At 41.3% G+C, this 19,822-nt stretch overlaps 1 protein-coding gene across 1 annotated transcript in view; it reads left to right on the forward strand.

Moving 5' to 3' along the window:
* SHQ1 (SHQ1, H/ACA ribonucleoprotein assembly factor) overlaps positions 1-7,916 on the forward strand; it is a 45,320-nt gene extending 37,404 nt beyond the window's left edge. Inside the window, exon 11 of the mRNA XM_088532077.1 lies at positions 7,166-7,916. Coding sequence (XP_088388203.1) covers positions 7,166-7,814 — 649 coding nt within the window. The 3' untranslated portion in view covers positions 7,815-7,916. The remainder of the gene's footprint in view (positions 1-7,165) is intronic.
* Positions 7,917-19,822: the final 11,906 nt, after the last annotated feature.

The raw sequence follows: 19,822 nt of genomic DNA on the forward strand, positions 1-19,822 counted from the left end.
ATCCCCTTTAGCTGAACTGCTCAGGATAATACTTTGGGATAATATCTGGTGATGTCTGGGACAATGCTAATTCTACAATTGGCTTCATAGTTATGATGCCCCTAGCTAAAGAATAATTGTAAAAAGTTGTTATAAGCAAGGCTGCCAGGTATGTAAGTTGGAACAGATTTAAAGTGTTTATGTTCATAAATTGTGGTAATGTTTGTCTACCTGCTTTTTTCTGAAGGGAAAAAAAAGTATTTATTAAGCATTCTTTCATAAGTCTGAGTTTTTCCAGGCCTTACTGAGAAAGGTGTTTTAAATATTGATTTACTCTTCTCCATTAAACTCAGTAGCTTCTCCTACAATAACCATGTAATACTATCCATTCGGAACACTGTTAGTTGAATGCTGTCTGTCCCAAGCTCCTGCTGAATGGAGGTAAGTTAAATAACTGCCCTTTTCCTCTTCATGAGCGGTGCTGATAGGCACAGTGTGAGGCTGGCACATGTGTGAATGTGTCCTGGGAATTGAAGGCTGCTGGGGATGGCTGCTTAACGATGGCACAGACCCATTTTCTTATTTGATGCAACCTATGGCACTGCAAAGACAAGTCTGCACTTGAGATCTGCTGTTTCTTTGGGGGCTTGTTTATTTTGCGTGGAAGGCTTAAAGATAATTCAAGTGTTTTACATTTAAAATAGGGTTTGTCAGCCCTGTGGTAAAGCATTGCTAGTGTGGAGGGTGGATTTCCATTGTAAAGCAATTAATAGGTCCTAACCACATATGGACAGGGTCATATAACCAAGTTTAGTTATTAAGAACTTTATTTCAAGACCAGTTAAGTTTAATTCAAACGCAGACTTGTAACTAAAGCTGCAGTTAATGTTTGTGCAAGATATGCTCTATTCTGTTCTGTTTCCAGGTTCTGTTGCTTGTGTGTTGTATTGTTGAGCAATTGTTGTATTGTTGCTTGTTGGGCAATAATAGCCTAGTCTGCCACTGCAGCCCTGCACACTGTGAGCAATGAGATTGCGACTGAGCCACCAGTAAGAAAATTCTGTAACCTTATACTTGCATTTTGCCATCTGTTATAGTTAGTTTGCATTTTGAACTTCATAAAACTCACTGGGCGATAGAAATAATTCTGTTAGTTGCACACGCATGCACACACACATAAGGCTAGCTAGAGATTGTATCTGTACGAGAAAGGTCATTTTCCATTCCAGAGCAAAATGTTATGGGCTCCTGCTTTTAAGGACTGCTCGGCCAATTTGACTATTATTTCCTCCTGTGTTTTCAACTCTTCTGCAAAGTATTTTAGGTACGTAACTTCCATGTCTGGTTTAGTGTTTCAAAGGCTTATTCAATAGTGTTTTTTCCTTTGTTTTGTTTTTAACATAACTAAACTTCTAAAGCCAGACATTTGGACATAAGGTAAGTAGATGGAAAGGCCTAAGTTGTTAATGCTTATTCTTTTTGTTTGCCTGCTTTTGTTTAAACCTTCTTCTTTTGAGGTGCTATTTTGGACTGATGGGCAGGTTATACAAAAATATAATAACTTGTACATTTTTAAGCTTGAGGAAAAATAACAGCTAGAGGATTTTGAGGCTGGATGTACACCCCAAATCCTGCATTTATAGGTTGACTTTATATGTTGCCTTTCTAGCTTCTGTAAAATCCTTGGTGTTCCCTGCAGCAGATGATACCACATCCCTCCTTCTGTGTGAACTTTCTTTGCAGGTCCGTGTTCTGTACATAAAGCCTGTCTTGACTCATGAGATCCTAGTGCTCTCCACACTCATGGGAGCAAAAGGTAGAAGAGAAGCCAGTATGGAATGTTAGACTTGAAATTAGCCTCCTCGACTGCAGTTTCTCAGCATTGCAGTTGGTCCCCATCACTTTTGCTTTTGTTCGTACTGCCACAGATGAGTTTTGCTATAAACCTGGAATGCTCAAAACTGGAGGAGATGAGGGGAATAGAGGAATGGGGGTGTATTGTGGGCTGCATTTTTAGAGGCTGTGCTGAGGCAGCAAATAGTTTCACAGCTCTTGTGTGTATAAATACTGCTGCAGACTGGCTTAGCTTGAACTTGACACTCTTGTCTTCTGGCCCTGTTATTAGCCATGCTACTTTTGGCTTTTACTTTCCTGCTCTCATGTGAGCTATTTGCTAAGTCGTCTTTGATTCATTGTTCTTTTCTCATTTTACCTCTTTACAAGCTATGAGCTATGGAGCAGGAATTTTCATTCTTCTAGCATGCAAGGAACTTTGCTGCTGCCTAAAGAAAAGGCCTTTTCTGCTGTCCTGAAAACATAATTTCAGACTACATGGACAAAACCTGAGATGCCTCTGCTGTTGCCTGTTCCTCAAAGCTGTGCATTAAGTGGAACATGTATCTGATCCGTTTAACCTGTAATTAATCATTTTTCTTAAGCAACTGACATCTGATAACTAATAATTATCATATGTAGCTACTTTTAAGACCTATTATGCATGTTTATGTAAGAACACTATTACCATAATAATAAGATATCATTACCACAAATGTGCATACTGAATGAGCATGTCTAAAAGTAATCATGCAGTTCCATTAATCATACTTGAAAAAATTAAGTATTTACTGTTTAATTTCTACAATACTATTTAAAAGATTTGGGAATCAGCAGGACCTCTTTACTGCATCTAACCAGCACAGAATATGGCATTTCTGGTGTTTGATTTTTTTGTTTCCTGAGGTGTTGCTCATCTTTCACCTATGGAAATCATTAGCTCAGAGACCTACTGTCAGGTTTTGGAAGGTTTTCCATACTCTATGCTATTTGCTTTGTTCTCTTTTTTCCTCTTTTCGTGATGTTACTTTCTCTTAATGTTGGTGTGGAATAGATTCCTTAAAGATCAATACTTGAAATTAAACAATTGCCTTGAACAGATGGTCTTATTTTATGCAGTTCTCTTAGTCTCTTGTACAGGGGGAAAAAAATGTGGTGTTTTTCTAGTGCCTTTTTTTTTTTTTGTAACAAAAAATTGGAAAGTTGGGCCCTGGACTCTTGACTTTTGTGTACACACTTATCAAATAGGTAGCAGTTTGTGTTTGTTTTGTTTCCTCATTTGAAATGTCAAGCTCTGCACACTGTCCATTTTTTCCAGGAGGAGACTTCATTACCAAAGTGAGAGTTGGGAGTAAAACATGTTGTGTACTAAGAAAATGAAGTCTGAGTAACTGAGAAGAAATTTATTGATATTTAACTTTGTGAATTTCAGCAAAGTCAAGGTCCTGCCTTGCTTGTCCTGAACTCAGCAGTTTAAGATGGTGTTTGGTTCTCTGTTTCCCACTTCTTTCATTTGTTTTTCTCCCTTCTGGGTGTCTGCCATGAGTTAAGCCTGTGTAGTTGCTCTAGGGCATAGGACCATATGTGTGTGAGAGCTGGGGCAGGCTGTCCTGGGGTTAGGAGGATAGATGAATTGTTGGCCTTTTGCAGGCATTTACTTATCCAAGTACCGCATCCAGTTGTGCTGCTTTTGTTAGAACGACTTGGTTTGCTTATGGTTGGCTTCTTACTCTAGTCCTTTGCAAAGGTTAAAATCAATCCTCTCTCTGTAGAAGACTTTTAGGAGAAAAAGGGCTGAATATAACTCTTGAAGCCACAGTTGTTTTATGAAATCAGTCATTAACATTATTTACAGTTTAATTTGACCATTCAGAGGGAATTAAGCCAAGGTTTTCCCACAGACTAAGAATGCCCATTGCAGGTTTGCAGTTGTCCTAGCAGACAGGTGCCTGTTACGGTGCTGCTGCCAGGCACTGGTGTTCTCGCTCCTTTCCTTTGGACTTAGCGTTAAAACTGCCTTTGTGTAAAGTGATCAAAACTTGCTACTTTGGAGAGAGACTGTACTTTAAAGTCTTGGTAGTACTACATTTATGTAGTAACAATGCTTATTGAGTCAAAGGCTCATATTACTGTTTTCTTTCTTAACACCTAAGGAAGTGTTAAGTGTTAAAGTTTTTTTTTAAAAAAAAAAAAAAAAAAAAAAAAAGATGCCATGTGTTTGCATAACACTTGATCTAGTTACTTAGTTATGTGCTTTATTTTTATACCTAAGGTGTTATCCGCATTGCAAGAAGACGGTAAAAAAGGATGAAATTTTCAAGGGAATGGTTTATAGGCCTAAGAATATCTGTTAGGAAAAAAAAATCATGCAAACTTAGAACAGCAGAAATGGGGCAAAAGCCAAAATTTATATACACACACACACAGAGGATGGAGAAAAGTGATAGACATGATAGAGATGTGAGGACAAATAGGAATTCAAAATGGATTTTCTGTCTATAATGGCAAGTAGTAAAACAGGTAGATGAGACTGAGGTGGCTGGAGCTGAAGATGTGTCACCAAAGGAAATCATTGTGCCTGCAAGAGCTCGTGGTTGTCGGTGAAATTAGCGCCCCCCAAACAATGTTCTTTGTCACTGTGTGTGTGTGCATAGCTGATGGAACTCAATGCTGTATTCTCACCAACAGGCAGAAGGACTGTAGTGTTTTTTATTGTTCACAGCTATCATGGTGGGGAGGGTTTGTACACACACAAACATACATGCATGAAGTTGGAAGGAAATGGGGAGGAAAATGCTTTTTAAAAAAAAAAAAAGATGAAAAAAGCTTTCTGCAAGGGGTATAAATTCCTGTGACTCAGGGCATGAACCAACTTCCTGGGGGTGTTGAGGAAACAAGTTTCCCTGCAAGTAATTCTGCTACCATGTACCTGCAAGGCTTCATGGACCTTCTCATGAATCATTTGGCTGTGTGCTTCTTTTCAAGAAAAGTTCAAGTTTGGGGTGACAAATCGGTCAAAGTCTTTCTCTGGAAAAGAATCAGAATACAGTACTGTTATAATAAGCAGCTTATTAAGATTTGGCATCCCATATTTACGTTGGAGATTGCTTAGATCAGATAATAACTTTTTAACTCTAGAGTTAAACACCATGAAAATACAAATTGTTTTCTGTTGCTTGAGTTACTTCATATAAACACTTATTTCTCAGTTTCCTCAGTTGAACTGAGGAAGTTAAATAAGATTTAATTCCAAGTTCAATTTTTAAAGGTTGTGCTGTCTCTGTAAGATGTGTTAGAAGCTGCGTTAAATTTCCCTTCCCCCCCTTTTAAATACAATTCCTTTAGGAGCAGGAGAAAAATGTAGAGTCTTATGTTATACTGAGTAATTATCCCCCCTGGGAAATAGAATATAAAGATCTTTAAAATCATTCGACTGAGAGAACAAGCACTTTAACTTTTGCCTCGCAGGAGTCATGTATTACATTATCAGCCGCTTGCCGCGGTGTCAGTGTGTCATGCCTTGCAGGTTAGCAGGCTCTGGCAGAGGAAATGAAACCCAGTCAGTTACTGCAGGATTTATAGTAGACCTGCTGGTGCAGGAAGTGGTGAAAAGTTGATTGATAGTCTGAGGCACGACTCTGCAACAAGAAACAGGATGCATGTTTGCTGGTTTATACCTGTTTCTCTACCCATCTCCTTCGTTGCAAGGCACTCCCTTGTTTTTTGTTCTCTCTACTTGTAAATCTGTGATGCAGGTTTCTGATAAAACATGTGCTGACTTCAAAATGCTTGAGGAAATGGATATGCACATACCAAAGATTGGAAGCTGACATAGCATGCCTGCTTTATTGGAGGGCTTTACCTAAATGGTCCTGGTGCTTGTTTGTAAACTATACATATAAATAGAAGGCAAAGCACACCTTCAGTTAGTCTATTGAACTTGTGCCAGCATACATGCACTGAGGAGCAAGGAAAGCTGGAGGACATATCAGAGAATCAGGTAGCATAGTTGCAGGGTATTTTATTTCCCTAAACTTTATCATTTAGGAAAGATGAGTTTTGGGAGGTCTGGAATATGTCAGCGTGAATTGTTATGTCAGTATTGTCGTATTTATGTATTAGTAAATGCATCTGACTTAAATTTAAGTAGCTACATACCTATTTCTATCCTGAAACATCTTTTTGACATGTAACCTAAAAAGGGAAGGTTGTGGATTTCCTCTTCAGTAACTCTTAAAAACTGAGGCTTGTTGGACTCGATGGAGAAGGGAGAGGGGTGTTCAGGTTCTCCTAAAGTGCTGAGCTTGCAAAAAGTGTTCAGAGTTAGAAGGAAAAACAGGAACTGGATGGAAGAGGGCAGAACAAAGCTATTAAATGGAAGGTTTGATAATGTTTGCTGGGCAAATTAGAAGTTTTGCAGAACATATGAAAAGTAGAAGACAGCGAAAGGAATTGCACACTGAAAAGATCTAACATCAAATTTTCGAATAGGGAAAGTTCTCTAACTTCATATAGGAATTTTTATGTTTTGTTTGAACGTGAAGGATTTTGCTTCCTCTAAGAATTTAGTTCAACATAATGCTATTACATTTATTTATTTATTTATTTATTTTTGCAAAATGAGTATCGCTTGGCTGTATACCAGCAAGTATGGAACCATGTTTCTGAAGTGTTGAGTGTTCCCATTAGGAACATGCTCTTCTGCAAAACCAAGGTCTTCATCAACTGTCACTTGTATTTTTTAGAATAAGAATGTTGTTTTAAAAAAAAAAAGAGAGAGAGAGAGATAGTTAAACACATAATCAATCCAAAATCTGAAAATAGTTTGAAGATATCAAATAACTCTGGAAGAATTAATGACAGAAACTAAACCTTTAAATATTGAAAATAACCCTCTGAGGTGAACCTTCCCAAATATGCTCTATAGGTCACTTTTGCTAAATGTATATATTTGTACGGATAGTAAAGCAAAGTCATCTTGCTCCATACAGACTTGATTCAACTAACCAAATACTAATGAGCTTGTCATTAAAGAAGTCAGCAGTCTTGAAGAATTGTTCGGAAATCAGTGTTTTCCTTGTTGTGTGTTGTTGAAACATCGAAGCAGTAACTTTTCTGCTTCAGACATGAAAACATCAAGGACAGGATTTTATGCTGTATTGTTTAGCCTCTGGGGAAGTTATATTCTTCTTTTTTTTTTTTTCCTGTAGCATCTACTCTTAAACATAATTGAAGAAAGTTGCTTGCAGACCAAGCAAATAAACAATTGAAATGCTTAAGTTTTGTGATCGTGTTATCAAATGAGAATGTTCAGTTTGTAAAATTAAATAACATATTTTGTTCTTTGTTAAAGGTCAAAAAAGTTGGCTGCACTTGCTGATTCCTTGCAGAAAGCAACACTCACTAAATCCCACACAGGACTTGAACTGGAAGAGCTGGAAGCAGCAGCACTGCTAGTACAAGAGGAAGAGAGCAAGTTAAAAGCTGCTGGCTCAGTTTCTAAGCAACAGCTGCCTTCCTCTGAGTCAGAGACAAGTGACTCTGAAGAATCAAGCAGTACTTCATCATCTGAGACAGAAGCCTCTGATTCAGATGAGCAGGAGCCTTCAACCAGTGAAGATGGAAAAATAAATTCTTCACAAGACACACTTCAAGAGGAGAGGACAGATCCACTTATTGACTGTAATGGATTAAGGCAAGACACAAACACTTCGATGTTTGAGGTTAGTGATGAAAAAGCAAAGGTTTCTTTGCAGTCTACATCTGTTCCTGGCAAACTGATAAAAGAATTAGAAAAGCAAATGCACACTGCAATTAGACTTTCAGAGCAGCCTGAAGGATTGGCTACTACAAGCTGCGCTGTTTCACAGCAACAAGAAAATAGTGCGTCTGAACCTGACAGTCTTTCAAAAGATGCTGTTGGGAAAGGAAATTTCTTGGAGGTGTCTTCAAAGAAAAACCCTTTCCTATTTCTTTGCAGCACAAACGAAGATGAAGACTAAAATGTTTTTGGAACACACTGTGACCTGTTAGGCAACACAGCTCATTGCTGTAATTAGGTGTTCTCAAGGCTATCATGAGCTGCAGAAAAGCTGATATTTTCTTTGTGTTGACAGTTTGGAGGACAAGATGGCTTTGAAGGAAACTGATATGACTGTATAATGCCTTTATAACTTGTCTTTTATTTTTCTTTGCTCTTGAAGAGTTGGAATTGATCTCTGCGTTTTCAAAACTGACTGCAGTAAACTTCTAGAAAGTTTTCATTGTTTATTAGGTGATAGCATGATGTTGTAGTCAAATAGAACTGAAATCATCATCCATCTTTAAAAGGTGGAGTTTATTTGAAAAACACCTTTATGTTTGTATAGACCTGTTTGACATTTTGATGCGTTTTTGATTCTTTTAAAAAGGCTTTTTAACTAGCCACTTAATGATAATAACATGAAAAATCTAAATAATGCTGTTGCTTTTAAAAATATTTTCTGTCTTACAAGATAAATGGAATATTTTATCTTTGATGGAAGATAGAAGGGTTGTAACTCATTTCCATGTTTCTTACATAAGATATTTCAAAACTTGACACATTTTCTTTTGTGTTTTTGAAGTGCTTCCACATATATCTACCAGTGATTTTTTAAAAATGGATATCCTAATTATTTCTTCCTTCAAATGCTCTTGCTTAAGTGATATTAAGCAAAGTGGTGAAACAGTGTGGTACAAAGGCTTGGGGACAGGACTGAGAGCAAAACTCTTGCGCGCTCTGCGCCTGGCTTTGTTGTGCTGCATGGCTTGGGCAAACTCATTTGCTCCTTTTTTTGGAATCGGTGGCTGCTGCATGCGAGTGACACAGGGCCCTTCTGGCTCTAAAGAAGGTTTTAAAAGGAGCGGAGGCCTGGAATGCCAGGCTTGGTCCAACAGCCTCTGGTAAAATGGGGCTGTCAGATTCATACCTCTGGAGGAGCAAGTGATGATTACTTTCAACATTTTTATTATAATAAAGCATATAAAGATCCTAGGCTTAAAGTCTTCCTTTTCAGCAGTGTTACGTGCTGCTGGAAGCTGGCAGGCTGGCTCTCTTCAGTAAGACCTGAAATCCTGATCTGCCAGTATTTTTTATGCTGTTAAATACCTCCAGTCACTTAATCAGTCTCTGTGCTGTGTCCCCTGAGGGTGGAACCCTTCTCATCTTGCCTGTCAGTGAGCACTTACTCTTCTGAATGCTAGCAATAAAATCTACAATGTAGGTGCAATTATGTGGCATATTGAGGGAAAATTAAAAAATAAAATTGTCTTTTCTGTTTCAGGTGTGAATGCTAAAACTTTCCTCAACTGTGTGAGGGCTGAAGAAGGCCAAGTTAATTGAATTATGTGTATCTATTAATTCTTGAAATATTTCCTAATATCCCCATACCTCCTTTTGGTTTGCCTTTTTTTTTTTTTTTTTTTTTCTCTCTTTCTTGGAATATTGGCTGGTGAGAATTTCCCATGTGGGCGCGTTATCTGACTCATGGTAGAGGTTATTACACATCCTGAGTGCTCTAAGTGAGTAACATCTTCATGAATGAGAGGCCTTGCCTTTCTAAAGAGAACCTAAGGGAGTACTTGGGAAAGAAAAATGGAGCACCTGAACCTTATTTAGCTACAAGTGAGAGTTGCCAAATCTACTAATTGTAAAACCCCTGAATCCTGTACCAACAGCTAAGCTGCTGTGGGTTCTTCTAGAGGATGTGAGTTAACTCCAGTGAAGAGTCAAAATTACCTGGAAGAGGTAGGTAGATGAACTTATAGGCATTTGCTCCTAGCATGTTTTTCAGGCTGGGAAACAGTTAATAAATGTGGGGAGCTCAGTGCATGTTGTGTAGTCTGGTCTGTTGGTTTTAAAGCTTCATCCTTAAACCCCTTTCCTCCCTCCTTATTTATAGCATAGGCACTACTTTGTTTTAAGGTACCTGTAATTATGTCTTTGTAATCAGCCCTGAGGGAACAGAACTGCAGTGTCTTGCCAAAAGTCCTGCAGAAAGTTACTTGCATCTGAATAGGAGCTCAGGCTGAGAGGGAGAGCTATGGAGTTTTGCTGGAGGAGGGGAAAGTGGCTTGTCTGGGGTGTGCAGAGTGCTCTGAGGAAGGGATCAAATGAAGTTAAACATGCAGTTTGCTTGTTTTCTTAATTTGCTAAATTTCTACGAAATATCTAGGCTGCCCCAATATCAAGGCATCTTTGCCCCGGCTGTCTGTTGTGGTGGTGATGCAGAGCTCCCATAAAGCTCCTTAAGATGGATGTAGGAAGGCTGGGTGGCTCCTTACACTTCTAGTGTGCAGTAAGAATAAGGCTGTATTACCATTACAAGTGGTAAGTGATGCTGGAAACCATCATAAGTTAGTAAACCTGTTTATTTCAATGGTGACAGCACAGCCCACTGTATGTTGCTGCCTTTTCATCTCTTTTCTCTAGAAAAGAAATATACAGTGCTAAGCAGATTAAATAACTGTCTATTATTTTCATTCCAGACAGCTTTCTGAAAAGTTTATAAAGACTTAGTTCTACATCTAAAGGAGAAAGCATCGATTAAGACTTGATTTACTACAGAAAACTATAAATATTGCGAAGAATTGCTTCACATCACTGGAGTGAATGGGCCGGGCAACCCTCCATCGTAGACAGAGCCGAATATTGTGGAAGCTCGAGCTGATTGTCTCAAGGCTGGAGAAAACAAACAGGGAAACACATGCCAAACAGATAAATAGCTCTGCTGTTTAGAGCTCTCCATGGAGGCCATTTGTCTCTGAGATAAGGAAGGCACTCCAAAGCTATGAAAAGATAAGCTAGGAGAACAGAATGAATGTGGAATTGTTAAGGTCTTATTTGGGCATGTCACAGACGGAGGAAGGATGGCACCACCCTAGGGACTGTCTAACCTGTGTGGTGTACCACCCAGGGAAGCAGCAAAGGTGAACTTGCCTATTTTTGTTTTGTTAAGTTCTATAGTAGTGTGTGATAATTATTGATAGCATACAAACAAATGGCATTCATGTCGTTTGATTTAGACAGTAATTCCAAAATATTTTATATATCTCAGATCTGTTTTTCTCCTTTTTAGTGGTGAGTAGGCTGCAGCCTGTGGTTTTGTGGGCATGCGTGAAGCATGATTTTGCATTAACAAAATAGATTTGGCTCTGAGTGTTGTGGTACCCATAAATCATACTATTTTTATGTTCTTAGGCTTTGAAGAAATGACAATATTATCAGCATGAATACTACATTTAGCCACCTGGCTTAAATCATATCTGAAATGAACTTGGTAACATTGGTTTGCATTTTATTATTTTATTTTTATTTTATTTATTATTAACCTTTTCTTATATTGGAAACCCACAATATGATCCACCATTGTTGATGATATTTTGGAGGACACAAGAATAAAAGCGGTGTGTTGCAGGTGAGGGCTGAGATGTTGGCAGTGCTCCATGAAGGAGTCCAGCTCTTTCTCACAGAAATGACAGGCTGTTGGGTTAGCCTCCCTTATACTGCGAGGATCAGTGGCTAGCCCCAGTGTGGGGAAAATACTATCTTTTTCCTGGGTTCATCTTGTCATTTGAAAAAGCTCTTGGGAGAGCTCTGTAGCTCCCTGTGCATTCATAGGGCATAACTCAAAGTCCAACTTTCAGAAAGGGTTTACAGAAACACTTGAACATTCCTGTTGCCCTGTTGGCAGGGGGAAGTCTTGTAGAATATTCCAGACTTAGCAGGTGATGGCTGGGCACACCCTTGCTCTGAGGTTGTGTTTTATTATTATTATTATTATTTATTATTATTAAAAAAAGGTAAAACCAATTCCATGTATATGAGAATTCCTACTAATGCAAACGCATTCCTAGCATTACCTCTTGGCAAGCAGATCATCTCCTTTGAAGAGCCTAGAAATTTAATAGCCTCTCTAATTCCCATGGCTAATTTGGCTTGTGCTCTTTCCTGTGCAAGATCCACCTTTCAGGCGCAGAACCCAAATTCCTTGTGCTGGATTGCTCCTTTCAGGCCCCTCTGAATACCATTCTCCTTGTTGCCTCGCCTGTTTACATGGCACTTGTCAGCAGTGGGCTGGTTATTCATGTAGATATATTTTATTTCTGCTGCTCAGATATGGTGAGACCACATCAGTCTGCAGGAGTCCCTCCTGCCTTTCAGAGCTACAAGGGCTGGAGATGAGAAACTGCTGGGTAGGGAGCACAGAGTTTATAGTTAAGAACTGCACTTCCCTTAATCAAAAACTCAGCAATTGTCTTCGTTGCTGGAGACAGCAGGTGTGTGTGCTTGGCCCCTGTCATGCAAGTTTTACCTTTTGGTGTAAAACTGGGAGGGCTGTTTCTTGCAGCAAGGATTTTGCAACCTCAAATTGTGTCTTCCAGTCTGTAGTCAGTAGTAAGGTGTGTGACAGTAAACATCAAAGTGCCTAATTAAGGATGTGTGAGATTTGGGAGAATAACTCGTAAATGCTAATGAGACATCAGCTGCATGTCAAGATGAGAACAAACTTTTCTCAGTGGTACTCCAGATGCTCCAGGCAGTGACCTGGGGCAGCATCCTACCTGCCAGTGCCGAGCTTCATTTTCCATCTTGTGTCTGCAGTTTTTGGCAGTTACACAGAAATGTAAATAAGATGGGATGTGTGTTTTGCCCAATGTAACCCCTCCTACTCTAATAATCCTGCATTGTCCGTTGATTTGCCTAATTATGTGTATTACAACTGCCTAAATGTGGCTGGTAGCAGCAGGGGTCTGTGCTGTGAGAAGGAGGAGGTGATTGTTCCATCTGTTCCTATGAGCAGAAGGGAGAAGCATTGGGGAATAAAGTGGGAAAAGGAGGCAAGGAATTACCATTTAGTGCAGGTGCCTTTGGAAGGGGAATCCCACTGCCAGGTGCTGACAGACAGCTCTCCTGGGCTCCTCTGTGGGCTTAATTACTGTATATTGAGACTTCCCATTTAAAATTAGAACAGGCAATTGCAACTGAAGTTCTGACACGGAATGGGGGCTGTGATAGCACTGAGTCTCTTCACTGCAGAGACTTGCGCTTCTCATTCAGCAAGAGTCACGTCCCATTGAGCTGAATTTAGAAACAGTCACCTGGAATTAGATTATTAGTTTTAAAATTGTAATGTAGAAGTGTAAGACTGCACAATAAGCTCAGAGTATTTGAGTCTGAGAATCTATGTTTCAGTGATGGCATTCTGAAAAATAAATTTATGCTGTAGGCGCTCACTTAAAATGATGTTGCTTATGGCCCGAGCACCAGCTGAGCGGGAGTTACAGGCAGAGCGTGGGGCTGGGTCCGTGTTGCTTTTGCTTGCTGTCCTCAGCAACTAGCTTCACACCTCCCTTTCCGAGCGCAGGATCGCTGGTGGATCAACAGGACAGTGTGTTGGACTCTCCTGCTGCTGCCTGCTAACAACTGGAAATAAGTGATTCATCAGGCCAGTTTTTGTTAGTCTGACTGGGAGATATTTGATTCTCTTCCTGAGAAGTTGGGAAAAAACCCTGGGGTGTTGTGGGCCATCATAAGAAGCAATATACAGGCAGTGAGTGACATGATGTTGAAATCTAGTGCAAGTAACATGCTTTTCTCTGCAGTATGCATGCTCTGTATCTGCTGGCATTTGAAAAAAGGCAAAGGCTCAGGAAGTTCTCAGGTCAGAAACAGCAATATTAGTATACTTGAGGCACGTGTCGTGACTCTGGGTGGGAAGGTTTGCAGCCTCATCCATGCTAGGCTGTATCAGAACTCGAGGTGTGATGATCATCCACAAGAGCGATGAAACTGAGCTGAGATGCCTGGTAGCGCTCCAGTCCTTCACCCATGGTCTGGAGAATTAGGCAAGTTTTGAGTTGGGATCCTAGCAGAAAAGTTCCTCAGGAGTCCAATAGAAAATGTCATTAGTCACAGTAGCAGTGGGTAACGAGGGTGTCTCAAAGTAAGTGAAAGAATTGTGTAACACCCGGGAAAAAAATCTTTATTCCAAAATGATCCTACATGTCAATCTGGTCATGCTGCAAGTCTATGATTTCTAAGAATTTGACTTATGAGCAATTACACCAATATATCTTTTTAAACCTATTCTATACTGCTGAAACAATATACTTGTAGACTATTATCTTAGTACCTTGCTCTTGATGAACCTGTGAAACGTTCTAAATTAAGCCATTCTTGCTAACTGCAAAGCTGACTTGGATGCAGATGAATAAGTAGTACAGGCGGCAGTGGAGGCATGTGTGTGTGCACGTACTGCCTGTGTGTGCTAATCAATTTGCTTCCCAAAGTGGCTAAAAACAAAAGTCTAAGGAGCTCCCACTGCGAGGTGATTTCCCTGGGTGCTGTTCAGCTCACAGTCTCAGTGGTAACTGCTTATTGTGCTAATGGTATCCTCTCACCAGAGAAAACATTATACTTCAGATCTGAAGTGCTTGGCAGAAGCTGTAATTGAGGTGTGAAGTGACTTTCCACAGAAGAACCTGCCTTTCAGTGCTGGGTTCCTCACTTGTCTCACCACTGAATGCTATTAACAGAGACTCTTCTGCAATTAGTTGTTTATAAATAGATTTAGAAGAGTATTTTCATTTCTGGCATTCTGTTTGGGTTGCTAATCCTTTGATTTGTACCTTAACATTTCCACAATGGTTTTATTTTATCTCAAAAAAATATTTCTAAAGGATTTTTTGGTTTTGTTTGTTTTGTTAGCATGTGTAACTTAAGACAATCTTAGTGACACTTTTTAGGCCAACATTTTTTTTTCTCTTCAACTTCATCAAAACTAATCACAAGTAATATCCTTTACACTGAGAATTACTAGAACAGAAATTCTGAGGATTTAAAATATTTTAGAATAGCTTTTCCTTAATGCATTCTCAGCTTTATTAATTTAGTGTATAAATTTATATGAAAAAAAGGAAAACTAAGGAAAGCAATAGTGTATTTAGTCAGTAGGAGACATGACTCCTTCCAAGGAAGATGAAGTCTCAAAATGGTCCTCTAAAAGCACCACTGGATTTTGGCAGGTCATGGTATTTTCCTCTAGGGTAATCCACACCCTGGTGCACGTGGGTCTGTCTATGCGGGTGTCCCATGTTCCGCGTGGAGCAGCGCAGCCCGTGTGTGTTGCTCGGTGCCCTGGTTCAGATGCTCGAGGTTTTAAACCTCCCTTCTGCAAAGGCTCTCTGTCCTGATCAGGGAGCACAGAGAGATCTGGAGCTGAAGGATCAGCTTTTCCAGGCTGCTAAGTTTATTTTAAAAACAACACAGGCTTCCTTAGACTATCCAGATATTTCCACTGGATCCAGTACTGGAACTAAGGAAGGAGAAAACGGTTGAGTAGTAACATGTTGGGAAGCAATATGGAGTTGCAACCTGTGATGATTTTTCATTTATGTGTTAAACTGGTAAACTAAAGGTTAATCAATGTTATAGAGCAACTAGACAATCTAATGTAAGTAGGCCCGAGCATAGAAAAGAACAACAGTAACAACTACAACCTGTAGCTGTTGAAGCAACACTGTAGTGTAAATATTAGATAGATTTTAGAGTGGGAAAGATAAGCTGGATGATTGACAACGATGGTGGAAATGTAAGCACCTGTAACCATTCAGCACTGGAAATGTGTTTGAGTGCTAAGCTGACTGTTATGTTACATGGGCAACTGTGAGATGTGTGGTGTTCAGATACAAGCTCAGGAGAGTTTAAGTTGGTGTAATGCAAGCATGAGGTAAGGCAGAAGATTGAGGGAAAAAAAAACACCCTGGAGATGCCGTGCAGGATACAGGCTCCTCGCTGAGCTGGATCTGCCGGTGTGCGGAGGACGGTGCAGCTGCGCTTTGGTGAGCTGAGGGTGCCCGCGAGGACACCGCTGGACGCGGGCCGAAGGGCAGGACGCGGCTCTGCAGGCCAGCGGGCGGCTTTAATCCGTCCTAGCAGTGCAGCGGCACGAGCGCCTCCTTCGTGGGGCTACCTGCGTGTTAGCCGAGGGGGATGCCGCGGTGCAGGTGCTGAGCGGCAGGTTGAGCATTTGCTTTCCGCAGCACCAACCAAACTCTGAGTCTTCCGGGACATCAGTGAGATTTTTTTCTGCTGTCTCGTACTAAGGAAAAGCCATCCTGCAAGGATGAGGGAGTATTGCTCGGGCAAAGGGTGGGATGGTCCCTTGCTTTCTAGACTCTGTTGTAGCTGCTGATATTTTATCCTTGGTTTGCCTTTCCTTGTGTTCATATAGCACAACGGAGCTCGGAATTTGATGGAATAGGATGTTTAGGGCACTGACAAAGGCAAGACATCAGCTTTCCCAGCCTCTTCCCTTGCTGTTGAGTTAGCATCCTGCTTTGGGGGGAGTAAACAGGAAAAGATGGATGGATTCAGCTTGCACTTCTAGAGGAAATCCTGAAGGGCAAGTCCCACGAGCGCCAGGCGATGCCGAGGTGCTCAGTGCTGGGCTCTGCCGCCTGCACTCATTGGAGTGGGAGCCCGAAGCCTGCTGGTTTCACAGGCGGTGAAACACTGAGGCCTGCACAGCTATGCAAAACACACTGAAGGACTTGATGAAAATTTTCCAAGTCACCAGCCTGTGTTTTTACTCCACCCTAGTCCAAAACCAGCCCCTGGCAGTTATTTGCTGGCTCAGATGAGTATGTGGGTGTCCTTACTCTGAAACATTAAATCGGAAAAATAGTTGCAGTTTGTGTAAGCTGACTTGTGTTCACTGAAAGTCGTGATTCTCTTTTTCTGTTACTTTTTCCCTGTTGCTAGAACAATTAATTAAGAAGGGTTCTGCTGAACCCTGTTGATTCATTTGGCACTTGGAGACTTAATGAGGTGTAAACCTGCAGGCTGCTGCAGTGCTAGAGCTGACACAGTAATTTATATCAATTGGTGTGATTAGCGCAGGTCCTCCATCACTTCATTGTTGCTCCATGCAATCTGCCATGTCCCTAACAGGAACACCTGGCTGCTGGATTTCTGTGATACTAGCTGTAATGTGCTCCAGGTTCTGCTAACAAGGGAAGTGCGACTCACCTGATGCTTTGAGAACAACAACTTGCACGTTCTTACAAAAGCACTCTGTACTTTCATGCCAGAGATGACTGAGATCCAAACTGGAGAATTGCCTGCTGTCAAATTTGTGCTTATAGCAGTTGCAACACTGGTGTGTAGGTAGCTGCTGGAGGTACAACTGCCTGTTTCTTAGTGGTGGTTTGGTGCCTTTTTTTTTTTTTTTTTTTTTTCCCTCCTCCTTTCTTTCCACAGAAAACACTTGTCTAAAGGTTCTTTCAAACTATTATGAGCCAGCCATGAAAAAGATTGTGAAAATGCCTTTGTGAGTTGCTGTGTTTATTCTACTCTGACAATGTTATTTGTTAGTAACAGTTAGATGTGCAAATCCAGTCCAGGAATGTAGGAGCTACTGAGACTTCTCCCTGCTATCACTTGAGTAGAGCACATGGAGGGGCTGTTACCCCTGTGCAGCCACCTGCACCTCACTTGTGTCTTGAGTGACCCCACTGTGCCTTATCCATGTCCATCACTTCATAGTCCAACAAAAATGATACTCCTTGGATTTTAGCAAGCAACTTTTAGGGAAATATGACAAGAAATAGAAGGAAACACTCCTTTTGGCAGTCTAGACTCAGCAAGGCCGGCAAGGATGAAAATATAAACAGCTACATGGCTGCAATGCCAGAACAGCTGGTTTCTCGAGCAAGTGCTCAGCCACGCGGTGGAGTTGCAGGGGCTGCGGTTTCCAGGCACTCTGCTCGTCACCGCAGTGCCCGACCGCGGCTGTCGCGGTCCCCGTCCCCACGCATGAGCCTCGCTTGAGCCCGGGGCCACCGCACGGGCACAGCAGCTTGCGGGATGGTCCCTGCAGCAGGGCAGGCAGCCGGCAGCCAAGCCCGGCGTCAAAACGCGTCAAATGACAGCGCAGATCGTGCCGAGCAGCTGCTAACTCACCCTAACTGTCCCTGTTTCACTATTAGCCAGTGCTTAATGTTGGATGCGATTTTAGGTTAAATCTCTTCCACAGAACTTTGAATTTCTCGTGCTTTTTGCAGTCAACAAAACAACAAAAAAGGAAGGGGGGCGGGGGGTGGGTAGTCTGCTGCTGTGGCTCAGCCGGCACGCAAAAGCTTGGTCTAGGGCAGTAAATCAGTCCTGTTAATGATGAGTGTTTTAAATCAGTTTAATTGAGTTTGTGCAGCTTATATGGACGTGGTTCTACTTCAGTTTAATTTATTTGCCCTAATCAACGGGGAGGGGTAAAAAAGGAAAATGTCAGAGGCTAAGCTGCAAAATAAACTCACCCTTAAAACATTCCCTTAAAATGGAACAGGTCTCTGTGTAGGGCAATGCATTGGTTGGATTAATAAGGTTTAAAAAACAGTAGAGGTTTTTTTTTTTTTTTTTTTTTTTAAAGTTTGCAGGATCACAAGCAAATTGGAAAGCTTTAGGGAAAAGAAAATCTGATAATTTTGTTTATTCAACATGGTATTTTTGAAGCTGAGCATTTAAGACATTAACAGATCTGGTTTTGGTTTTGATCTGTTTTGAACTAGGACTGATCTATACCAGTTTGCAATTGCAGTTGTGTAAACTCGTTTTAACCACCCCTCCCTTTCTATTTTCAGAGCAGAGTCCTTGGACTAAATGAGTTTTTGACCTGTAACCACTGAGAGTAGTATTCACTTTGGGGCCTAGCTAAACCCTGCATTGAATAATCTAGTTTATTTTAATGACATTTCAGCTAATTAGCTTGACTGATAGATATCTTTGAAGGCCTTTCTAGGGATTTAGTCATGGCACAAGGTGCTAGTGGGCACAAACACTCATTTACTCTGCAAAATGTCAGAGAATAGCTCATCTTAGTGCTTTTTAAAAATATTTTAACAATGTGTTTGCATAAATTATCAGCTGAGAAATAAAATAAATCAGGCAGCTATTCAACGAAACCCTACATGTCAGTTGAGAGTCCTGGGAGTGACTGGAGCTGAGGAGATGAGGATGCGGCTGTGACCCCCGCACAGGGCAGTGAGTGGGGCTCCTAGTGACACCTCTCTGCTTGAGGCTCAGGTGTCAGCTGTTCCCCCCATGGACATGCCAGATTTATGTGCATCATGATTACTCCTTGCATGTTCTCTTCTATATATTTATTTTTATAAAAGCTTGATGCATGCTGACCACAGATCCTTTGGGGGAAGATGTGTTTACCGCTGGCATATCTGTGGCCAGCTCAATCCACTCCCATTTCCTGCTATATGCAGAGCTTGCCAGCATTGGGCAGGGAAACACAGGGAACCAGAGGACACAAGAAGGGAACAGACCTAGAAAGGTTGGTTTTCCTGCCCTTGGGCAGGATGTGTCAAAATCACTCCCAACAGATGCTCATTTAACCCCTTACTAAGGCACCTGGCTTTGCGATTGCAGGCGCACAGCAAGGAGCAAGTGGAACTCCTGGCATCGCCTACTAGGTGACCCTGAACCCAGAGCCCAGACGTGGACCTGGATGCTCAGAGGCTCTTTCCTAGGTAGTCCTGTAGCACCTCTATACCAGGCACCTGGATCTGCACTGAGCACATGAAAGATTAGAGTGATCAATGTGGGAGAAAAATCTCCCTTCTCACATCTGTCCACCCTCTGGGCTCTATTTCCTCATAAACCATTCCCTGAGACATTGGGAAAATTGAAGCCGTTCAGAAACGGAAAAGATAGTTAGCCCCAGATGAATGAATATCTGATACATTGGCTGGCTTTCACTAAACGTAATGGGAGCAGCCAGTGGGACCCACAGCTCTGCTACAGCACACTGGTGCTTTCAAGCAGGAAAGCACCTTTCTTGCCCGTTCTCACACCGTGTTGTTCCTGTCGCCGCGTAGCGGGGAGCAGCACAGACTCTGCTCGTCCGATGCTGCCTGCCCTGGCCACGCTGGTGACATTCAGCAGGAAAGCCAGGGGCGAGAGCAGCAGCCCTGGGTGGCCTTG

This window comes from Tinamus guttatus, unplaced genomic scaffold, assembly GCF_059628265.1.
Source record: "Tinamus guttatus ecotype Peru unplaced genomic scaffold, ASM5962826v1 Tinamus_guttatus_pri_ptg000451l, whole genome shotgun sequence".
Taxonomy (NCBI): Eukaryota; Metazoa; Chordata; class Aves; order Tinamiformes; family Tinamidae; genus Tinamus; species Tinamus guttatus.